This window comes from Lutjanus erythropterus, chromosome 1 (genome assembly GCF_056507025.1).
Source record: "Lutjanus erythropterus isolate fLutEry1 chromosome 1, fLutEry1.hap2, whole genome shotgun sequence".
Lineage (NCBI taxonomy): Eukaryota > Metazoa > Chordata > Actinopteri > Lutjaniformes > Lutjanidae > Lutjanus > Lutjanus erythropterus.
Window position 1 is genome coordinate 39,535,180 of NC_139317.1, and position 23,380 is coordinate 39,558,559.

A 23,380-nucleotide genomic window follows, 5' to 3' on the forward strand; every position below is an offset into this window, starting at 1 on the left:
GGCAGCAATATATAATATCTTTTAGACACACATAGATTACCAAATTATCAGCAGTGAGAGAACAAATTCATCAGTAAATGTGTCCAGAGGTCAGATTGACTGTTACTGAGTTTACCTCAGTTCCTGCAAGAACAGACCACTGTCTGTCAAATCAAAATTGCTTCACAGCAAGTTTCATAACTGCTCTACATATGCTGACTCAGCAGTAAGTGTTTGCTCCTGAATATCATCCTGGAGTCAGTATATATAGTCTGTTAATAGTTTACCACATACGTCCTTGTATACCACAATATTTCTCAGTCAGCACACTGCAGGTTGTCTAACTACACCAGGGTGATAATTGTATTCCTATTGTCTCCCAGGTGTTTATTAGTCACTGATTAGGCAGCTAGAATGCAAACCAGTAGGACTCTGAGTAATGAGCACAAGCACCACTGATCTATAGCTAGGTTCCCTCTGGTCCCTCTGACACCTTCACGGCATTCTGGGTAAAGCGTGATAAGACCATAGGAGGGCAATCGAGGCACTCTAAAAATAAATGGTGAAGACAAAGAATGAAACATGAATGAAACAGCCTTTATTATTGTGGTTAAATAATTTATAATACCAACATGTTTTGACCTCTAGGTCTTCCTCAGGGATTTGAATAAATAAAACAGAGTTGTAGTCACACCTATATAGTAGCACTAGCCAATGGGAAGCAGTCACATGACCCAGATAAACATGACAGGGGAAACTAAAGAAACACAAACACCAGATAACACAGAAAAAAAGAGAAAATATTTTTTCATGACTCATTAATGGAGGATAAATACCCACATATAAGTTTTAAACACAGTAGGGCTGAACGATTTTTGAGAAAATATCTAATTCATATTAGAGGGAATGATCATTTTTACCTGATTTTTCTCATTAAAAAAGACATTAAAATGGTTATGGTGTGTTTTTGCAGGGGTCTGCTTCTTCTTCTGTTTAATTTAAAATGGTATTTTAACACACATTTTTGCCTTTAACAAATATTGCTCCTTCTGCGATTTGAAAATAGCAGATCTCCATAAAATTTTGATTTATTGTTCAGCCTTAAAACATTGGCTGCGAGAAAAACAGATATACTCATACAAAGAAAAATAATAAATTATCAAAAGAAAATTATGGGAACTTGTAGTCAGCTCCAGAAGAGTTTGCAGCCCCTGTGCTTTTTGTTCAGTGTGCTGAAATTCTGTCTGTCAAACTTGTTTTTAACCAGAATACAATTTGTCTTTGACCGAATGGGACATTTTTGCCCTAAAGTCACACCAGAGCAGCTCTATAGCAGCCCAAATGACCCAGTGGTCAACCAGAATACCCTACAATCACCTAATGGTTTGTCCAAGTGCTGCTTGAGTTAGTGTTACTGTGACAATAGTTTAAAAAAAACTAATCCTAAACAACCATGGTGAAATACTGTCCCACTGTTGAAAATGCTCATGTCACGAAGGTTCATAAAGAAACTATGACCTGGTTCCAATTTTTTAAAGGTCACAGGAGCAACATTGTGTCCACCTCTGTCTGGTCCCATGTTTTACAGCTCTGGGGACAGAAAAGGCACTTGGGGAGCTTTTATGCTACGGTCAACTAGTTGTAATGTGTGTGTTAAGAGAGTTGCCTACATGTTTACAGTGTGAATAAATAAATATAAAGTAATGGAAAGTTGGCTCTGAAGCTGCATATTATAACCATTCTGAGATATAAGCAAACTAAGTGACATAAAAATTCTGGGTGGACAAAATATTACAAACATCCTACAGTGCAGCTTCATTGTCCATACAGTGAATCAACACTTCTCTGGTACAGTCAACAAAGGCTGAATACCATAAAATTCAACGGCAGAGCACTCATTCCCAAATACTGGGTCAGGAGCCACAGGATGGGTCATGGGAGATTTTATTTGGATCACCTAATAAAAAAGACCATGAGCAAAATTATTATTTTTTAAAATGTGTATATTGTTTTACTGATTAGAGGAAGACATGAGACCCTGTTAATTCTGCCTAAATACACTTATTTTTTCTCATTTATGAAGTTGGCAAAAATGCCTTATGTTGTTTTCCTGGTGAGAGGAAATAAAAACAGTGAGATGGTCTGTAAACTCAGCCTAAATGAATTTATTTGTAATTTCTAAAATTTTAATGTGTATGTTTTCAATAATGTGTCAAGATAATATAAGGTGATGCAGAAATGGCAGTTAAAATAGGGTCAGGAACATTCATTTATGCACAAAGGAACACTTTCTAGAATTTATTGATAAGGTCTATGGCAAATTGGGTCACAGTGGTTTGTCATTTTTTAAAAAAAGCGGGTCCCCAGAAAAAAAAAAGTTTGGGAAACACTGCTGTAGATCTCTGTCACAGAGGCCATTTTGACATGAAATGATATTGTAATCACAGGTTTTACCTTGGATACAAATTAGAGTTCTGTTCCATTCAGGTCAAAAAGAATCGAGGTGCTGCTTATATTGTGCATGTTGGCTCACTGGAAAGTCTCTGCTAGACCAAATGTTACAGAATCTTAATTCATAATTCGTGTCATAGTAACACCTGTGTTTATACTACTATTTTAATAACAACATGGCTGCTGTTAAAAGGATCTGTTGTATTTAATATGTGTTGTATCGAGTTGTACCTCACAAACTGGCATCTCTGTGAGTACAGTAAGTTCAGTAAACTGCGACTCCCGTCGTTCCTTGCGTCATTGTGTCAACATGGCGCCTGTCTGCCGGACAAAAGGCGAATCTGTCTGACGGTGGATTGAAACCCAATTAGAAACAGAGGAGACATTTTGGGAAAACTGTCCGTGTCCGTGTGTACTGGCGTCCCAAGGCGATAGATATATGGTAAAAGAAACGTCTGTGGAGGCTCTAAGACTGGAATATTAAGGTAAGTTTAGTCCCGCTGCTCCAACTACTGCTGTCTTAAAACGGTCCTGCTAGCCCGATACATTTCCTTCTGTCTGTGTGGTGATAACTGAAAACTCCTTAAAATTTTCGGCTGTGCTGCGGCGTTTCACTTGGCGGTTAATGTTCACTGTATGTAAACTGATATTAACGGTGTTATCTCAATAATAAAGAGCCAGTCTGTAATTCGGCGTGGACGTAGTTCACCAAGAAACACTTAATCAAACACAATGTCAACTTTTCCAGTTGGTCCACAATGCTCGCTACCGCGATATATATTGTATTTTCGTGGAGTGCAATAATTACGGTGAACAACAGGCGCACCAGTAGTAAAATGTACTGGTTTAATGCGCTGAGAATGGTTTAGTTGTTAAGATGTATGCCGAATTAAGGAGTAGCTCCTCGTTATCCATAAAACGTCTTAAGACACCCTCTATCGGGCATGCCAATTTTCCGAGAAGCAAGGCAACATTAAAATCCACATATTTTCAAAGGGATTCGGTCGATCATTTCAAGAGAACACCCTGCATCGCGGCTCCCTTGGCATTTGGGACTACTACAGTGTAGTTTCCAGCAGCCACATGAGCCAGCTGTTTTTTTCTTGTTAAATTTTGGGTTCCTAGGCCAGTTAAAAAGTTCTCTACTGTAATTAAATGACTTGTCTGTGTGCTCAGCTGGCACATGTCTACAAACAGGCTGCACTTTGTGCCACGTCTGGTTAGAACCTAGGGCAGGTCACTGGGTTTAGGAATACAGTTTATCTTGAACATGTTTAACTATATATTAGATTAACGCCTTCAAGTACAGCAAAAATGAACTTAATTTGGCCAAACACAGATAAACTGAGAGCCCGGCCTTGCATTGTGTTATTTAGTTTGTTTGAGGAGTGAACCGGATGGTGAAGCCTCAACCAGACAGTTGGGAGAGTTTGTTGATATATGACTCCATTATTCTCTGGGGATACTGTTGAAAAGATCTCTGCTACATGGAGAGGTCAGGTCAAGTTTAGTTACAGAGCAGCACCTGGAGCTGGAAGGCATTCAGGATTGAGTGTGATGGAAGGGCACATTACTTTTGGAGTCAGACAGTATCATCCCAAGTGTTTGTGTGCCCATGCATTCATAGCCAACGTTGACTTCCTGCTGTTGCTGCTTAGCAGAAATCTCTTAAGGAGTTGAGCAGTGCCAGTCAGCACTATTTGATTACTAGTCCCTCTGTCCCTACCTGCACACATACCCTTTCTCAGCCTCACATAATCACGCGTACTGTAACACACAGTCACTGCTTTAGCGTTCTGCTGGTTTACTGTCAGGTCACTAAATCCTGAACTCTTTAGTTAATGCATTTCTTAAAGTTCTCACATTTTCTGGCGTGCCTCGTTTCAGAGGTCAAAAAAGTTCATGCCCGATGTCTCCTCAAGTTTTTAAAATCAATAATTAACAATAATTGGGGAACTAACTGATGAAGAAGGGATTCAGGTTGAATTCTAGTGTAATAAAGGTTGGCATGATAGCATCAGCCAACTCTTGTTTGTTCAGTTCCCCTACAGAAATCACATTAATTCAGCTTTGTTTCATTCCATATTTTCCCCCATATTTTTAACCACTGAGCTAATGTCATTTACCACCAGAACTTCCAAAGCTGCCAACATCAGTTTATAACTGGTACATGCTATATTATTTTTTTATGGTTTCCAAAATATTCTGATATATTTTTATGATGTTATCTCTCCTTTGTAATAACAAAAAGTACAAGATAAAATTCAGAGTACTTTGATGATAAGGTACCTTGTTCTTTCTGTACTGATGTTATCTTATTACCAAAGCGAGTGCGGCAGGTCCAAAGGCCCTGCTGATGTTAACGTTAATGTACCATGTAGCCATGATGAGAAAATTTGACCACCAAGTTGGCTTGGTCCTCATTCCAGACAGTGTAAAAAACGGAAAGCTCAACTCAAACTGATCTGGCAGTCACTGCAATTGCAATAAATAATGGTGGATTTTCCTGCCCTGTTATTGTTTGCTTTGGAGGAAAGATGCATTTTGGATTGGTTACACTACACTTTTATCTGCTATGCTTTGATAAATAATGAGCCTGATTCTTTTCTTAGGGCAGGAAGGAAAAGTTCAGTTTGCCTCTTGGTCACATGATGTCATTGTGCATCTAGAATCCACTGTGTCTTTATACAATAGGAGCACCTTTTAAAGGAACGTTGATTTCCTGCCAAAAGTAGTGTTAGTGTGTTTTACCTCTCCCTTTTTCAAATGTTGCTGGGGATGTTAAGATGTTACAGGAGATGACAGATGCCCATTCTAGTCAGCACCTCTTGCTCTTTAAGTAGGTGCAGCTTCAATACATTTTTTTGCAAGGCCGACACTGATCCTTATGTGAACCAATCAAATTACACTTACTTACACATACATTTTGTTTCCTTTGATCATTCTGTCTCTAGATTGCATGTGGAAAATACACACACAGACACACACGGTACAGTCCTTAAAGTACTTTATACCATAGAAAGAAAGTAGTTTCTACATGAAACTGCTCCCCACAAGGTCTGTAGACTAACTAGGTCATGATTTCTTGAAAAAGACATTGCTGTTTGTTTTCAAATGTATTTTTTGGTGCTTTGAACACCCATCTAGTTCCATTATATTTGAATTAAGGCAGAAATCTCTACAGCTGAGGCGACTAATCACATGAAAACAAACCAGATGGAAAAATAGCATTACAGGCCAGAGGAAAAATATATGTATTGTTGATGTATTTTGTCAACCATGAACGGCAACAATTGTCATTTGGCCAGAAATATTTTGCGGCATGTCATTCCCCATCTCTTTCTTTCTTCATTTCCTGTCCTCTCTCTGCGGTGGGCTATTGAATAAAGGCATAAAAACTGAAATTGACCAAAGCTTGCACAAGGGAAAAATTGTAACTGTAATTTAGTCACTTTTTGATTAGGTGTTGCTTATACTTTAAATTTCCTTGTATGCTCCACTTTGGGCAGAGAAATTTTGCATAAACCACAGATTGTTTTTTTGAGCCTCTGTGCTGTAGTTGTGCTAACAGTAATAATAATCATGAAGTGATTTGAGTGTTGATTACATCAGATTTGGAAGAACTAAACTACAATAATAGTAATGCAGGAACACTGTAAACAAGACCTAATAAATGCTACATTAAAGTCATTTAATTGTTCATTTGCAGCAAAATGTTATTCATCAGTTATTACAAAATGAGAACAATAGTAGATGATGATTCTGCCATACTTTTGCAGTCCTGTATCGATCCTATGTATCAGTCTAACTTTATACAGCGTGACTCATCCTCTGCAGCAGTGAGAGAAAGTATGGAGCTTGGCTGCCTGAGATGTAAATTTTTCTTGGCATTTTTCCCAAGACATACACACACACACGCAAGCACAGATACACACTCGCCCTCACCCTCCCTCCCTCTATATAAGTGTTGACATGTCTGCTGACTTTGATTCTATGCTGCGGCCTGTTTTTCTTCTTGGCAGCAGAAAAAAAAGCATTCAGACAGATGTGTTATCTCATTTCTTCGTTTATCTTCCCCTCTTGCTCTCCCTCTTTCTGTTTCTTCGGTTCAGCGACTATTGTTATGGCAGTTCAAAAATGACACAAAACCAGTGCACATTTAAAAGTACAAGGAATATGCTAAAAAATAGATGGCAAACAACAATTCATTTTTATGTTAAAGCCACATTGACCGGAACATGGTTTAGTTTTTAAAGGAAACCATACATTGCATTATTTTAGGCAACATTTTATGATTATTGGGGTTGAAAAGGAATGCACTATAATAAAAGCCTTGTTTAGACTGGAGGAATGTGCTTCATATCTGGACAGCAGCTGCTGAGCTCTGATGTCTTACTGTGCGTGTGTGTGTGTATACAGTATGTGTGTGTATGTGTGCAGTAAATCTGCAGGCAGGAAGCTAACAGATGTGACTGCACTTCCATTTTGTTCTGTGATGGTCTCATCGGTGTTATTGGTCATGGATGTGAAGCTTAGTGTGGAGAGAGGGGTCACTAATAAGCAAAAATTGATCAGTTAATCAGAAATGGAACATGTAGATTTAGATTATATCAGATTAGGACAGTTTGTGTGGTTAGAATTTTTGTGCAGTAGGCACTCAATGTATTCTTTATTGTATTCACTAGTGGAGTCCACTTGTCTTGAGTGGGATTCAAATTGTGCTTCCAAGCATGAGGGATCACAGAAAACAATGCATACATGTACTGGACATGATGTGCAAGATAATCAGTCAGGACTGAATTATGCTTACATTCAGTACTTGTCACCAAAATACATTGCGTGAATCCTTGAGGTGTAAGAAACGTGTTTTGCATTTCCAACTGTTTTTCCATAGCTCCTTGTTTGTTAAAAATATTTTAAACTCTGCATTGTTTACGTCCATGTTTACTGCTCTTTTCTTCATTATCTTGGTTGGTGGATTGCTACACTTCTCTGGTGTGTTACTGCCACCAACTGTCATTCAGCAGAACAGTGTAAAACCAGCAGCAGCATGGCAGCATGTGAATGTGTCATTCACATCCTGCCTTATAAATAGATTAAACTGTAAAAAAAAAATTGCACTTCAGTGATAATAGGCTAATGGCCAAAAATAGCACAGGGTACCTTAAAGGAATAGTTGGGATTTTACCTTGCAGAATACAGATGCTTATCTACCACTGCCTTGACCTGTTAGTTTCTTTGTGTTATTGTGTGACTTCTGCAAGGTAAATTACTCTTTTCCTTAAAGAGTGTGGCTGCTTTGGAGAACACGATATTTGGCTTATAACTACATATAACTATATCTAACTAAGCACTGTATTTTCAGTGCAACATTGGAACAACAATACTCCATTAATAGCCCATACACTGTAAACTGTACTAAATTGTATCGACTAGAATGTGTGTGTGTTTAGTGCACAGAGTCCTTATAGCTGCTGAGCTGTCTAAAATACAGTGGCTCCTCCTTGCAAGAGAAAATCAAGTCTAATTTGATCATGGGCATAACCTACAAGAAGTATTTTAGAGGGGTATTTGATCTAACTAGATTTATTCTCCAGTAGGCAGAACTTTAATAATGTATTATAAGTAATGTATGCAAGGTATGTATTTCCCTACAGAATGTTGCAGACCAATAGCTCTATCTTACAAGCTGGGAATATTTGTGTACCACTGTTTCAAATCTCTACAACAGAGCACAACACTTGAATTAAAGTGCTGGATTTTTTGCAGATGTTCTTTGTATTAATGTTGCCATTCTGATCTCCTCCAGGATGTTCCAGCAGTGTGAGGAGCCTCGTTTCACCATCGAGCAGATCGACCTCCTCCAGAGGCTGAGGAGGACAGGGATCACACAGGCGGAGGTCCTCCACGCCCTGGACACCCTGGACCACCTGGACCGGAGACATGGACACAAGTTGTCCCATAAACCTTCCTACATGCCTCCCTCGTCTTCCTTGTCTTCTTCCAACGCCGTCGCCGCCTCTTCCTCCATGACTTCCACCGCAACTCAGACAACTTTCCCAGACAACCGCCTCTCACTGTCACCTAATAACAACTTCGACACCACCTCCCCACCTCTACCAATCCCAGTAGCCTCACCTGTTGCCATGGCAGCAGTAGCTCAGAACGGTCTAGTCACTGTCAATGGGAAGCTGTCTCCGCCCCGGTTTCCTCTTGCTGTGGTTAGTGGCAGCGTGACAGCGCCAGGCTACGGGTTTGAGACCAGTGAAGAGGACATAGATGTTGATGACAAGGTGGAGGACTTAATGAGGTAAGACCACACAGGACTTATCTCACTAGGTACCAAGTTGTAGTATTTTGAAGGTTATTCGAAATATTGAAATAACTGGTTGATTTGGCAAATGTTTGTCTGGTTAACTTTCCACCTCTGATAAAGAGCACAACTGTTATATAAGCTTTTAAATATGACATTGTCTTTCACATGCTACATGAGTCAACCCCAGGCGGGCCTTGACCAAAGATAGACCAGCATTCCACCTGTTTGATAAAATGCTTTATTAAGCATGGACATGGTGGACTGATGCCCATTCTCACAAAAATCCCCTAAGTCTGTAAAATAGCAACTGATAGTCGTAGAGCTTGTCCAATAAATGGGCCAGGCTGACGTTACAGTTGATATTAGCTCATTGCAAATATATCTGTATCAGTATATATGTCACCTGATATAAATGATAAATGAAACTGAAGTACAGAAATGCCAGAGGTATGTTTTATAGCTCACTATTCTATAGTTTGTCCACCAGACAATAGAGCCAAGGATATTTAAAATGTCCTGCACAGTACATGACTTGGTTGCAGCTGTTAAAGGTAGAATCAATGTAATTTGTGCAAGCTGCTCATAAACACCACACCAATATAATAGTTGATTGTTGAGCCTCACTCCCAGGACGTCAAATACTGATGTTCTGGGATGGTAAAATGTCCCGAGCACAGCAAAATAATAAGAAAATGAGGAGGCAGTGTCTCTGCAGATACAGCTTTCATCCCACACTTCTAGTTAGTGATTAGTGGTGATTGAAATTGATTATGTTTATACGAGTCTATGCATTGTTTTTGGAAAAACATTGTATATTATACCTTTTTAATGCCAATTTAAGGGAACCAGTTTTGGGCTGTGTAAATAAGATTAATGTTGGCCAATATACACATATCATTATCACATTTTTATTTCTCCACACTGGTACATTATGTTTTCGGGTTTCCTGTCTGTCCGTTTTTCCCCTTCTTGTGAAAGCAATATTTCAGGAACTCCTTGAGGGAACTTCTTTAAAATGTCTACTCAGACTTGAACTGATTTAGAATGTGATGGTCAAAGTTCAAGGTCGATATGACCTCACAAAATATTTTTTTGGCCATAATTCAAGAAATAATACACTAATTATGACAAAATTACACACAAATCTCTAATGAGTTAAAATGATGTAATGACGACATTTTATATCCCAAAGGTCAGCTTCACTGTGACATCACAGTGTTCAGATCTCTATCAGTACAGTCCTCTGTACAGCATTTTTTTGTCTTGAAATTATACATTGTAATCCATTGGACTGGCACGAAGCCCTGCCTTCCATTTTTGCCAAAAAAACAAAAACAAAAAAACACTAATACCTAGACTTAAGTTCCTTTTAAAGTTTTCACCACATACATACATGGACAGACGGGTGTAAACTGCAGCTTGACTGGTCAGTAGAGGCATACAACCGCATGGCAGTCATTCTAGCTTAATCTATAATTTAAGGTCATAATTATGATCCTTTTTGCTATCAGAATATATGTGTGTATTTTGTATTGTCTATTTTGTATTTTTGAACCCACTGGCCACATAATAGGCTTACAGTAGATCGCTGCACTGCAGAACAGGTGTTAATGCAGAGACCCTGATGGCCAACAAGCCTGCCTATAGCTCACACTGAATCTGAATATGATACACACATTGACACATATACTGTACACACACACACACACACACACACACACACACACACACTCACACTTGTGCCTCTCATCTATAGTCTGCAGTCAGACAGCAGCAATCAGAGCGGTATTGATTTGAGGGTGTGTGAAAATCAAACCAGAAGGAGAGAAGCGAATATTATAGCAGGATGTGGCCTCTGATTCCTGCACATGTTCATCTTCAGCACCCACTGCCATTCATATTTATGAAGACTGTAGAGTTCCAACTGGTTTAATTACAGTGATGGTTATCTTGTGCGATACAATAAGTGTTGTTGGAGATGTGAACATTTATTGTCTCTTTGAAGTAAACTGTATATTCTCCTCTCTGCTTGAAGGAGGGACAGTGCTATGATCAAAGAGGAGATTAAGTCCTTCCTGGCCAACAGGCGGATCTCCCAGGCTGTGGTCGCTCAGGTAACTGGTGAGTATCAACTTCATCTGTCACTTCAACCAGGTCTGCTGAATCGGCACCAGAAAGAGTTGGCATGTCAGCAAGCATCGGCCCCACTGGCGACACAGATCTCACCCCGTTCCTCTTCTTCCAGGGATCAGCCAGAGTCGCATCTCCCACTGGCTCCTGCAGCAGGGATCAGACCTCAGTGAGCAGAAGAAACGAGCCTTCTTCCGCTGGTACCAGCTGGAGAAGACCAACCCTGGTAAGACCACCATCCAGTCCACCATCAGACCTACATCTCCTGCCAGTCCTCCACTTGTGAAATTAAACGGATAACCTGTTTTTCAATAACCAGCCAGCTGCTCTGAATGCATAACTGGCAGTGCAGACTTCAGTAACACCTGCAGTTACTTAACCATGGCTGAGCACATAACATAATGAGAACAGCTAGTTACCTATTAAAACCATGGTTTACAATGAATAATTTGTATGTCCATTGCATAACACCAGAATCTCTTTGAGTAGGTCTCTGGACAGCAAAGATCGACAACGCAGATACCTAAGAATAATTTCAGCTCATAAGTATTCAGAGCAGTGATTGCAAAATGAATTCAAAGGAGCTGAATCCTTCTAGAGCTATAATTTTTCAGCAGAGGGAAGGGTTCCAGTGTTTGTGAGAGTTAAAGATGTCTTTGACAGAAAAGAAAGCCATGGTGTGTATTTTTTATGACCATCTTGAAACATCCCTGGTTACAGAAATAAAGACTGTAAACTGTTTGTTCTGTGATTGAACAATGACTAAGTTGTGTTAAGTTGAGACCAGCATAATTGACTGTACAGTGTGTACAGTGGAGTTTAAGTTTGCCTGTGTCCTCCCTCGGGGGGCGGGGGGGCGGGGGTGGAGACTGGAGTGGTGCTTTAACTTGAGTGACTTCTTTCATTGATTCAATGCTCCAAAATAAATTAGTGTAGTGGGTCACTTTGTCCTCACAAACTGATTATTCACTGTGCACACATCAAAGAATTGTAGTAAATTTACAAGATATAATGATTTCGTTTCATTATTATATTTGAGACAGACATTTTTGGGTTTTCTGTAGATTATAAATGTTATTGTATAAGACTAGTGTCTATTTTTCAAATCTAGACAACATGTTAGGAAACATATTTCATCTACTATTTGCTTAGTGTTTGGGCCTCTATTCTCAATCTTCACATAGCTTATCAGGATATCCCATTTCACATATTTGCATTATGTCAAATATGATTATACTTTTGTACTTCTAACTATTTTCTGAATAAACTGAGGCAAACTGACATTTGATGATGGAGAAACACTAGAAAAGTGCTTTTGTGTAGTGCTGCAACTGTTATTTTCATAGTCAATTAATAGGTTGATTATCTTCTTGATTAACTGATTAATAGTTGTTTATTTTAAAATGGTGAAAATGGTATAAATCAGTGTTTTCCAAAGCCCAGGATGACCTCCTCAAATGTCTTGTTTTACTCACAACCCAAATATATTCAGTTTACTTTAGTGTAGTGCTGCAAGAGGAGTAAAGACACCAAAAAATATTCACATTTAAGGAGCTGAAATCAGAGAATTTTTACCTTTTTTTTTTTTTAATCGCTCATACTAATTAAGCAATTATCAAAATAGTTGTCAATTAATTTAATAATCGATTAATGGTTGCAGCTCTACTTTTGAGTCAGCATTCAGCTAAGACACTGTCTAAAACAGGTCTATTCAGTTACTTTTTAGAAGGGCCAGATTTGAAAAAAGTGAAGTGCCAAGGACCTGATACCTGTAGAGTTTGGAATTTAAATGTGTGTAAAACAATTTACACTTTTGCTTCTTTGTCCACTTTGTTCATTGTCACATTTAGAAAGTATTCATACATTGTGATTAGAGGTAGCTTGTTGTTTTAATAAACATAATGTTGTACTTCATATCTTTTTTTTTCATTCAGTTTGACTCTCTTAAATTCCCTCTGTAAACAGCCCGAATTCAAACTTTTTAAAATGAGAGTGTCTGTGCTAAACAACAGACATAACCAATGAATAGGCTAATTTGCAGATTAATAAAATGACAATCTTCTAATTAACAATACAGGCACACATAAACTTAAAATGTTAGCAGGTTAGCTAAATATAATCACAAAGATATACTTTAATCATATTTATAAATTATCAAAAGGCTGGATTTAGGTGATTGAAGGTCTGGATTCAGCCCACAGGCCACCAATTGAATAGGCCTAAAGGATCACAGTGTGTGATGCACTGAAATGAAAATCAACTTTACTGCTAATGCTGTTCGTTGTTTGTGACCTCAGGTGCCACTCTTGCCATGCGAGCTGCCCCATTGGCCTTGGACGACATGATGGACTGGCACCAAGCCCCGCCTCCATTTGGCTCCGCCCCTACGGGCTTCCGTCTGCGGCGAGGGAGCAGGTTCACCTGGAGGAAAGAGTGTCTGGCTGTTATGGAGAGGTGAGGAGAAGCTGATGAGCTGTCGGGAAGTTTGGGGAGGAGGGAACCTGAAGAGGAGGTATGGAATGGCTGAAAATCTAACAATAATGTGTGTTTGTGTCTGCACAGCTACTTTAGTGATAACCAGTACCCCGATGAGGCCAAGAGAGAGGAGATCGCCACCGCCTGCAATGCTGTCATTCAGAAACCGGGTAAACACAGAATATAAATATAATTTTTGATCATCAGCAAACTTTTATTTGATTAATTAAACTGTTTTACTCTTCACTTTTAGTGACTTGCCTCACAAAACCAAGGTAGACATTCAGCTCTTTTAACAGTAGCAACTTGTCCTGAGTGGGAGGATGAGGGTTTATTGTCTTGCTCAAGGGCACATAGCCAATCAATGGTGTCTTTTGATAAAAGAGTTCAAATGTAACGATGTGGATATTTCTAGAAATTAAATCATCCATGAACTATCCCATTTAGTAATTACTGAGGGCAAATGAATTTGCTCCCTCTGCTGTGTCCATTGCTTTGCATACTGACATTCAACAGATAGTGTTATGATGTTCGATGCTTTCACAATGTCCACTTGTCAAGATTGCAAATTGTTATCAGTTTTCTTTCAACTTCTTTTGTTTATTGTGATAAGTGATTTCTGGCTCTATCCAGAATTGATTTGGTTTTATTTGATGTTGATGTTTGATGTTTTTATTTATTAGATAATGGTATATTTATGTATTTGATGTACTGATTTACTGACCTATTGGTCATGTTGCAACAATCAAAACAAGGCAACTAGAAGGGTCCCATCAGCACAAACCCTCGACTTAATTTAAATATGTCGGATAATTAAGCAGCAGCATTAAAGCATTTATCTGTAATGTCAGCTGGATAACTGTATAACCTTCAGCCCTCTGATCTGTGTGTGTGTGTGTGTGTTACAGGAAAGAAGCTGTCTGATCTGGAGAGGGTTACATCTCTGAAAGTCTACAACTGGTTTGCCAACCGCCGCAAAGACATCAAGAGGCGCGCTAATATTGGTAATGTCTACCTCTGTCTCTGAGTGTTTGTGTTACCTGTAGTGGATGATGTTGGAGTTATATGTACAATATGTCCTAGTGTGGCTAAAGAAGTCAACAGGAAGTAGGTATTCGATATCAACTCAGTGTTTGTCCTCCCATAAGAACCTTATATCCACTTGTGCTGAGCTGGTTTCTTAAACAGTCTCTAAATAAATCAATAAACACACATAAGGCTTTCACTGCTCAGCAAACATCCTGGTTGACCAGCTGGATGTTCTTTGCTCTCTGTATCACCCCACTGACACTTAGATGCCATCCTGCTCATCACAAACACAGCTGTAGAATTTCACACACACCTGGGCATCAGTGAGGAACACATCTTCTGTTTGCACTCGTATGATTTTTACCAACAGCAGCAAGATGTTGTTCTGTTGGCCTCTGAACTATGAGTGTGTTGTTGTTTGAGGTCGATATGCTATGATGAGGTTTGTGTTTTTGAAGAAGCAGCCATCTTGGAGAGTCACGGCATCGAGGTTCAAAGTCCAGGAGGTCAGTCCAACAGCGACGAGGTGGACGGCAATGACTTCCCTGACCAGGTAAACTAATACAGAGTCATACTGAGTTGTAGCCCCAATAACATTTTATAATAACCATCATTAATAAATGGTATATTAGCTATTTTATTGCTAACAAACATTCAAATAATGTTTGCCTGTTCTTTATAAGCCATTTATTAAGCAATTACAACTTTATAATAGCCTTTCAAATGGTGTTTATAGATGCACTACACTGTATTTATTAACCATCTACAAATTATAATAAACATCAGTTGCAACTTTACTATAACCATCCAGATAATCGTTATTTACAACAAATAAGAGGAATGTTTGAGAGGTTGGTCAGGGCCCTACGCTTCAAACTATGACACTGTAGGTACCCCTCTAGTGTCAGTTTTGTACATGCATGCTCTGCTGTCAGTTTATCAGTAATGAATATGCAACATGCAGGTAGACTTTCAAAATAAAGGCATAAAACTACTCTAGTAGGTTTAGGTAGAAAATATGCTTTGGGTGAAAGTAAATATGTAACTTATGCGAGTTCAACTGCGTATGTTTTGTAGATAAGTGTGTAAGATAATATAATCATTAGTTGCAACTTTATAATAGTCATCCAAATAATGTTCACTCACTAATTATTAACGTTTAACAAAGTGTTATCGATATCTGGTCTATCGCTCTAATGTAATGGTTTCTTAAAAGTTTACAAATAAAACGATATATTAAATAAAGTATATTAAATGTTGCAACAAGGTGTGCAACAATAAACAATGTAAGTTTATTAATTTAATCATTCTATAACTGTGATGGTCTCTTATGGGCTATTGCACAAACATAATTTATCAACTATTTCATGTTGTTAATTATAAAATAACATAACTATATAACATAATTCTAGCATTACTAACAGTGTTATTAAGTACAAATTTACCATTTATTAATGATGGTTATTATAAAGTGTGACCACAGCTCCTCCTCAGCACACAAAGTCTCTTATAAAGCTGCACATTGACAGCAGATGATGACTGTATTTCACTGACCAGCTCAAAGATTTGAATGTGTGGAACAGCAGGGAACAGTGAATATTTTGGTTAAACATTATGAAATCTGCTTTGTTTTAATTCCTGTTTATGTAACCTGTTTAAATTTACATCACATAGTCACATATTTAACATAATGAATAATAAAGAAGGCAGAGGTCACAGCGTTATGACAGTAGACCTGGTTATTGTCAAACCTCTGTGCTGCTCTGTCACAGGCTTGTGAGGTGACCTTATTTGACAAGAGATCTACAGCCAGGCAGTTTGGATTCAGTCGAGCTGATCTGTCCTCTCCGACCCAGGTACAGCCCGGCACACACGCACACACACATGCACACACGCGCGCACACACACACGCACTCACACATACTCACACATACTCACACGTATTACCTCTACAGCTGCATTTGCCTTAAAAAATTGTGGCAGATTTACAGCAAAAACTTTCAATTCAAAGAGATAAAACTCATCTCTTCCCTGCATTCTTCCTTTCCTCGCTCAGGTTCCCACACTGCTCCCCAGCTGGTTCTCTGCCCTGGGCAGAGGAGCCTTGTCTGGACAGAGGGGCGCTTCTCTGATTGGCCGTTCCCTAGTGTCAGGGCCAGGCCCTCAGGCGGAGGGCTCCAGATTGACAGGCGTGTCCTGGTCTCCCCCTTCACCTTCCCTCCAGGACGAACCCACCATCCACAGCGCGCTGTCTGAGCCCCAGGACCCAATCGGTTTGGAGAAAGCTGACGTCAATCACAGCAACCAAGCCCTAGCCAATCAGGTGGATGGGGCCAGGTGCAGTTTGGGGAATGACATCAAGACGGAAACGCTGGAGGACGACTGAAGGGGGCAGCGGATGTTGGAATTGTCTGGGTGATGAATGGAACGGGATCAGAGGTGTGTTCATATGCAAGCAGATTTTATAGGAATGTAATAAGTGGAAAAAAATGACCAAAAGTCGTGTAAACTCCAATCCTGAGATACCTCCCAACCCTACCTCCAACCACCAACCTGCTCTGCTACGCTCTTATAGTTATTACTAGTATATTATAACACTGATAATAATGATGATAAAGTTTTATTTGTTAAAGTGCTCCCCAGCAGTATGGAAATGCCTAAATAAAAACAAATCAAACGAGAAAGTGACATAAATCATGAATTATTGAATTATGCAGTGGAGGTGTACATGAAAGGAAAAGCATACAGTATAACAAGGTTTGTTTCTCACTTTGTTGATTTGCTTTTATTTAGGCATTTGAAATCTTCCATAGAAACTGTCTAACAGGACTTGATGCATTGTGCAGATTTCTGCATTTTTCACAGCAGGACAACACTGTATTTGACACGGGGTTCAAATAGTTTCAGGGTCTTGCACTGTGATCACACACACAACTGAACAGCCTCAAAAGATAATTCATGAATTTGAAAGTTCGTTACAGCTGATTATTTTAAAATTATGTAGCACATTTCATCACAGATTATCATATTTCAGATGGTTGCTGTTAATCCCCTCCAGTGAGAAGAACAGCAGAATAAGCTCAGTATCATCGAGGTCACAGCTTGTTGGTAATATTTCTGTGAGCCGAAGATGATTTGAAAATGTAAGAAAGGGAGAAAGAAAGAGAAAAACTCACTCCTTCATCCCCTGCCCTGGTAATATAAGCTCATGATGGAAGCAAAGAGAGGCCATAATGATTTTGAATATTGTGAACAACTGAATAAAAATTAAAATTGAAACCGAGTTAAATTTAACCACAACTGACTCTCTTTGACATTTCAGCCAGCTAATTTTTCAAATTTCAAAAACACAACTTAAGTAGTTTTTGTTGTTCAACTGTCTTGGATCACATGGCTGACAGAACATTAAATTAGAATTTTTATCCTGAATTTTGATGTCTAAAGTTCACCAATTCAGAGTGAGCATTTTGATTTTGTTGACTTCACTTGAAATGAATGAATTTGAACTACTTAAATTTATTGTTACATTTATTATTGTTCACACCCTATAAATAGGTGGCTTCCAATGCTATAAATTCAGCTTATTTAAAGGTTCAGTGTCTAAGATTCAATATATCAAATTCATAAGAATGTTTTCAGTAGTGTATTATCACCTGAAAATAAGAATCTTTACATTTTCGATTACCTGAGAATGTGTCATATGTATCTACAAAGGGCACCACGTTGAACCTCCACTTTTCTAGAGGAGCCCAGAACAGACAAACCAAACACTGGCTCTAGATGGAGTCTTTCGCAAGTTCTGTGGCCGCCTTAGGTTCTTCTAATCTACACATCTGGAGGGAGAGGGTGTGGCAGGTTGCAATCTGCAACTTCACTGCTAACTGCCACCAGATCCTACACACTGGTCCTTTAAATATCAACAATAAGTGTATAGTAGCGCTCATACTGCACATTTAGGTATTCACTCAGACATAACATTCAGATCCTTGTGGCCTCTTTTTACTTTCATATTAATAAAAAGTTAAAAATCTTTTTTTTTTAAAGTTACTAGATAAATGAATACCGGCACATTTATATAAAAACTATAAACCCGGATGTCCAGGTGACCGAGTGTTAATCATTTGTGTCCACTCACCTGATGGTGATCAACGGGCAGAATGAAAGAATCACTGTGAGATGATCTCAGTTGGGAGGTATTCAACAGTGTAACAAACTGTTATTAGATACTACAGATGAAAGTATAAAGTGAATACATACATATAGCACATGTGTATGTATGTAGGCATACACACACATGCATATATGCAGTATATTATATAAACTGGGGGTATACACAGTATATGTACCCTGATCCATTTCTATTTACAGTATATAGACATATTAGCTTCAGATGAGAGAAACTATCAGTATGAGTGTTTCTTGTTGGTGAGAGGTGAGTGACGCATTAGCCAAAGTATTAAGTTTAAATTTGGTGTATTTTCTGAGTGTATGGTAGTCATGGGTGGAATTATGTATTAGAGATATGCTTATCAGCGATGCATCAGATGTGTCAAATGATTGCAAGCGAAATGCATTTCCTTTTTAGGTATATCGGTGTGCTCGATATGCCATGTGTTCTAAACACATACTGTCATGTTCAAATTTGTATTCTCATTTTAAGTGACACTTTATTGGATCAATATCATGGTGCTTAAGAGTCCCTGCTGTTGAAACATTTCATTGATCAGTGTGAATGATGGACCAGAGGCACAGTAGGAAGAGAAAAAAAATATTTAGGAAACTGGTGTTTTCCGCAGAAATCTAAGTTTGAACTTTTAGTGAGCGAGTGGGATTCTCTTGAAACAACCGCAGGAAGAAGTGTTCTATAGCTGAAAAATAAATGTTTGATCAAACTAGTCAAGTCAAGAAATACTTACTCCTCAGTACAGCCATTGTAGGAATCCAACTATTTTCTGGATTCAAGTTCCAAGTCAGGTTCAGCCCTTTTCCAGGCCTTTGGACAGGGAATACTAAACTATAGTCTGATCACTGGTTGGGTAATAAATAGATTAATTTTGCCACACGTTTTCATTTAATGTTAAACAATATTAAGTCATAAGCCTGTCTAAATTAAATCTCTGGGACAATATTTTATCCCCCAAAAAGTCTGTGCTTGGGTAGCAGAACTTTGGGGGGTAGGTTTTTGCTGAACATTACAGATTGGTTTAATACTCACGGCATTTTAATTCAGCCACCATTTTGAAAAATATGCAGTTGCAAGCCATTTTTTTCTTTTCTTCATTATGCTTCAACACATCAACATCGAGTAACTGCAGAGAGCATATGACAGATGGACTGACAATGTTGTCATATAGTTGCGTGCAAAAATTATGTGTAAAAACAGCTGTCGCTTTTTCATGCATCAGCGGACACTTAGTGAGACGATGATGTCTAACTTCATTTTCACTCATTCACTAGTTTGCAAATGGTCAGATAACTAAAGCTATTTGTTGTTTGGGTTAAGTTGGAGATGTGTAAACACAAACTGGCATATTATGGCCTTCAAGGTGTTGTGGCTGACGTGTTAGTAGTTGCTTATTTACACAGTCAACAGACACAGAGCAACACTGGCATTGAATTGAGTCCTTTTAACTCTGTTTTGGTTTCTGCCAATCCCTGAGGAAAATGTCTGCAGCTGTCAAAGGTCCCACTACAGCAGTTTTATTTGATGACTCTGGCTGTGTAGAAAACCAAAACAATGAGCTAAAAGAGGCTAAAATGACAATGGGAAACATAGAGTTGGATGAAAATTAGTTAATTAGTATTTAAGTTTAAAAAATGAAATAAAACAAGAGTTTGTTGTATTAATTATTCATCCACCCAAAATCATGTCCGTCATTGTACATTAATTCTTCAACACATGAAATATAGTTTATGGTTTTAAGTTACAGTGCCTTATTTTTGCAGTTTACTAAAACAGGCTCAGTGCGTGAAGGTGGATTTCTACAATGGCTGTACGTACATGTCACTGTATAACAATGTCTAACAAGCTAAACACATGATGTTCTGTGAAAGCCAACGCCGAAGTGGCTTCATTCAAACCGGTTCATCATTGTTCATAACCAGGTGCTTTACAGGCTAAGCTACTAGTTCAGAGTTCAAAACTCAACACAGATACCTCACTTTACCCCCTGCAGCTATAAGCTACACCCCCACAGGTTCCTCCACAGCTGCTTCAATGTGAATCAAAGTTTAGACAGTCGAGAGTAATAAAAGTAACTGTAGAGCAGATTTCTTCAGAGGAGACTGACTGTGCAAACTGTGATGCGGCTGTAAAGATTTAAAGGGAAATTCCTTCTTGAACTCGAGCCAATAAATATTACGTTTGAAAGTAAAGGGAAATTCCACTTCAAAAAAATAATTTTTCATTTATAAGCTCCTGCCTCCACCAGAGTCCATTAAATACTGTTCTGCCCTCATCCTGGTGGAATACTAACACGAGCGCTGGTTTCAGACTGAACGTTTTGTGGTGGAATGTCTCTTTAATTGTATGGCAGCAGAGCTGTCCTGGGTGTCTTTGCTTTAAGCATTTAAAAAACTCATTAGTCAGTTATGTAGCTGTCTGTCATTTGTTTGATACACCAAAATATTAAAAGATAGTATCCCACTAAGGGTCAGAATTTTTTTTTTTATTTTCATTTAAATCTGCTAAGCAGAATCCTTTCTGAAGTGAATCTGTGGATTCATTGAAGACGACATGCTTTTGAGATTATTTCAGGGTTTTGTTTCAGTTGCTACCTTCACGGTCCTCTCATGAAGTTGTACTTTGAAGTTCTGAAGCAGCAAATGTGATGTGAAGTGGAAAAGTAGTTTATTTGTGTCATTTTGGAGCCAAAAAAGTCTGAAAGTAAATCAAATTCAAATGAGTAACAAAAATCAATGAACAGAAACAACTCAGTAAATTGTAAATGTGAGGTTGCTGTCTTGGTTTTATTTTGTAAAATAGTTATTTTTGATTCTCTTCCTACCCAAAGAAATAGTGAAACAGACAAATGATGTGCTACTAGGGGTCAATCTCACTTCAAAACTAACAAAAGACGTAGTTTGATGATGTTGTGAAGTAATGTGGGATCATGGGAGTAATTGTTAAACAAGCTGATGAAAATCCTGTTCATAAACAGGATAATATTAAAGTTTCATACATGTAACGTTTAGTCATGTTCACCAACATCCTCACTCTGTTCTTTTGGATGTTTAACAAACTAGCAGCTAGTAGGAAATGCATTATTACCTCAAATAATTATTATCATTATAATTGTAATGTAAGTACACAACTAAACAAAATATAGAAGATAAGTCTGATGGTTTTAGACATTTTAGTTTGTAAATGGCTTTAAACATGGAGCAGACAAACTTACCAGGTGACAAATGCTCCTTTTCTCCACAGATGAGTTTGTTAAGATGCTTAAACTTCACTTTCTGTAACACTACAGTGCTAAAATAGGGCTCAAATTCAGTAAATCATCAATATAAGAAATAAATCAAAATAACTATTTCACAACATAAAACCAGAGCAGCTGATTTCATGATGGCAATCTCACAGTCCTCTCTGTTTCTATTTAGAGTCCTCATTGACTGATTGGTCTTAGCGTTTTGTTTCTTGACTACATTTCAGTTTGCGTTCAGTCTGACCCTCAGTTGGCTCTGTCCTTTTTTTTTTTTTTATATACAAAAACCAGAGTGCCAGAAAGTGTGCACTCATATTATAATCACCTTTAAATGCATAATAAATCAGAATGATCATGAAACAGAACCATAGTAATACCAGTTTTCCCATAAATGTCATAGAAGCTTTTGATCTTCCACTTCTATTCTATGTTTCTGACAGTACTGACGGCAGCAGGTTGTGTCTTTACATCAGCTAAAATGCGGTTTTGCCATCTGCCTTCAGTCCTCTGTTGCCTTGCTGTACTGTTTTTGTTTGAAAGGATGAGCTTCCTCCACTGCAGCTGATGTTTCAGATCGGATCCTGCTTCACACCTGGAACATCTGTGCAGCACACGCACCTTTGGCATCGACTGTATGTTGATCACGTTTGGCTGTCTCCTGCCAAATCCAACTGTCTCTGAACAGACAGTGCAGCAAATATTTGTCCTAGTAGTAGCCTTCTGTTTGGATTGTGGATGCTTGCTGCTGAAGGTGTTGAAGGGGCTGTAGAGGATCTCGATCTAATCTGAGGTCTGCTGTGTGAACAAATAGGACGCACAGGGGATCTGGTGTCGGTGTGGTTTCAGTCAGTTCATTCCTCAGGACTGTCAATATGTTGAACACGAGATGCAGTATGACATTTGAAGAGTTGTATTCCAAAATGCTGTTTTTATTTAGGTGGAAAACATTCATGCTTTCAACATAAAATGTAGATGTTCCATTCTTAATGTTCTCCTTTAATCAGCCAATGACTGTAAATACTACTTAAAAAAATGAACATCTGGCTCAAACATTCAAAAAGTCATGTAAAAAAAATGTTGTTTTAAACTTCTGAGTGGTTTCCATTTCATTTTGGCAATAAACTCTTCAATAATTCTCTCTAGAATGAAAAATATCAAACCTCAGCAGGACGTTCGTTGTATCAGTTTGATTTGATTTTTTTTTTATCCCCTCTTGTTCTTCTCTATTTCAAGATTTAGTGCCTTTTTTGGACAGTAGACTGTTCTGTAATCGCTATGTAGAAAATCTACATATGCCTTTTGTTACTTTTTCATCTGTTGGATAAACCTTATTTGTTATTTTTAAGGTGTGTTTTTATTGATATTCTATTTACAAGGGAATAAAAACTGATCAGAGTCCATGTTGTGTGTCTTGGTTTGTTTTGTTTGTATGACGATGTGTGAAGTTCGGCACACGGCCGCAGTTGGGAAGAGTTTCTGTTCCATCTGGTGCCACATATAGCAAATGTGTATTAAGTCAGTATTGTAAACTTCGTACAAATAAGATTTGTAAAGCAAAACTATATTCTGGGAT

General features: G+C 38.4%; 1 protein-coding gene across 3 annotated transcripts; it reads left to right on the forward strand.

Annotated features, from left to right (window-relative positions):
• The first annotated feature begins 2,745 nt into the window (after positions 1–2,745).
• LOC146333266 (homeobox-containing protein 1-like) lies at positions 2,746–17,401 on the forward strand. 3 transcript variants are annotated; one of them, XM_084721697.1, is made up of 10 exons: positions 2,746–2,915; positions 8,240–8,740; positions 10,782–10,867; positions 10,992–11,102; positions 13,174–13,330; positions 13,439–13,521; positions 14,260–14,355; positions 14,839–14,933; positions 16,153–16,236; positions 16,437–17,401. In XM_084721697.1, exons 2-10 carry the CDS (start codon positions 8,241–8,243, stop codon positions 16,764–16,766), a joined length of 1,542 nt encoding a protein of 513 aa, XP_084577823.1. In that variant the 5' UTR covers positions 2,746–2,915; position 8,240; the 3' UTR covers positions 16,767–17,401. The 3 variants fall into 3 exon arrangements, with proteins under 3 accessions (XP_084577823.1, XP_084577833.1, XP_084577843.1); XM_084721707.1 differs by having other exon boundaries at positions 14,842–14,933; XM_084721717.1 differs by having other exon boundaries at positions 14,845–14,933.
• The last annotated feature ends 5,979 nt before the right edge of the window (positions 17,402–23,380 follow it).

Coding starts and splice junctions, on each gene's coding strand:
- LOC146333266 (XM_084721697.1), top strand. CDS start 8,241: ATGTTCCAGCAGTGTGAGGAGCCTCGTTTCACCATCGAGCAGATCGAC. Junction 10,868..10,991: donor TGTGGTCGCTCAGGTAACTG/GTGAGTATCAAC, acceptor CTCTTCTTCCAG/GGATCAGCCAGAGTCGCATC. Junction 14,934..16,152: donor GCAATGACTTCCCTGACCAG/GTAAACTAATAC, acceptor GCTCTGTCACAG/GCTTGTGAGGTGACCTTATT.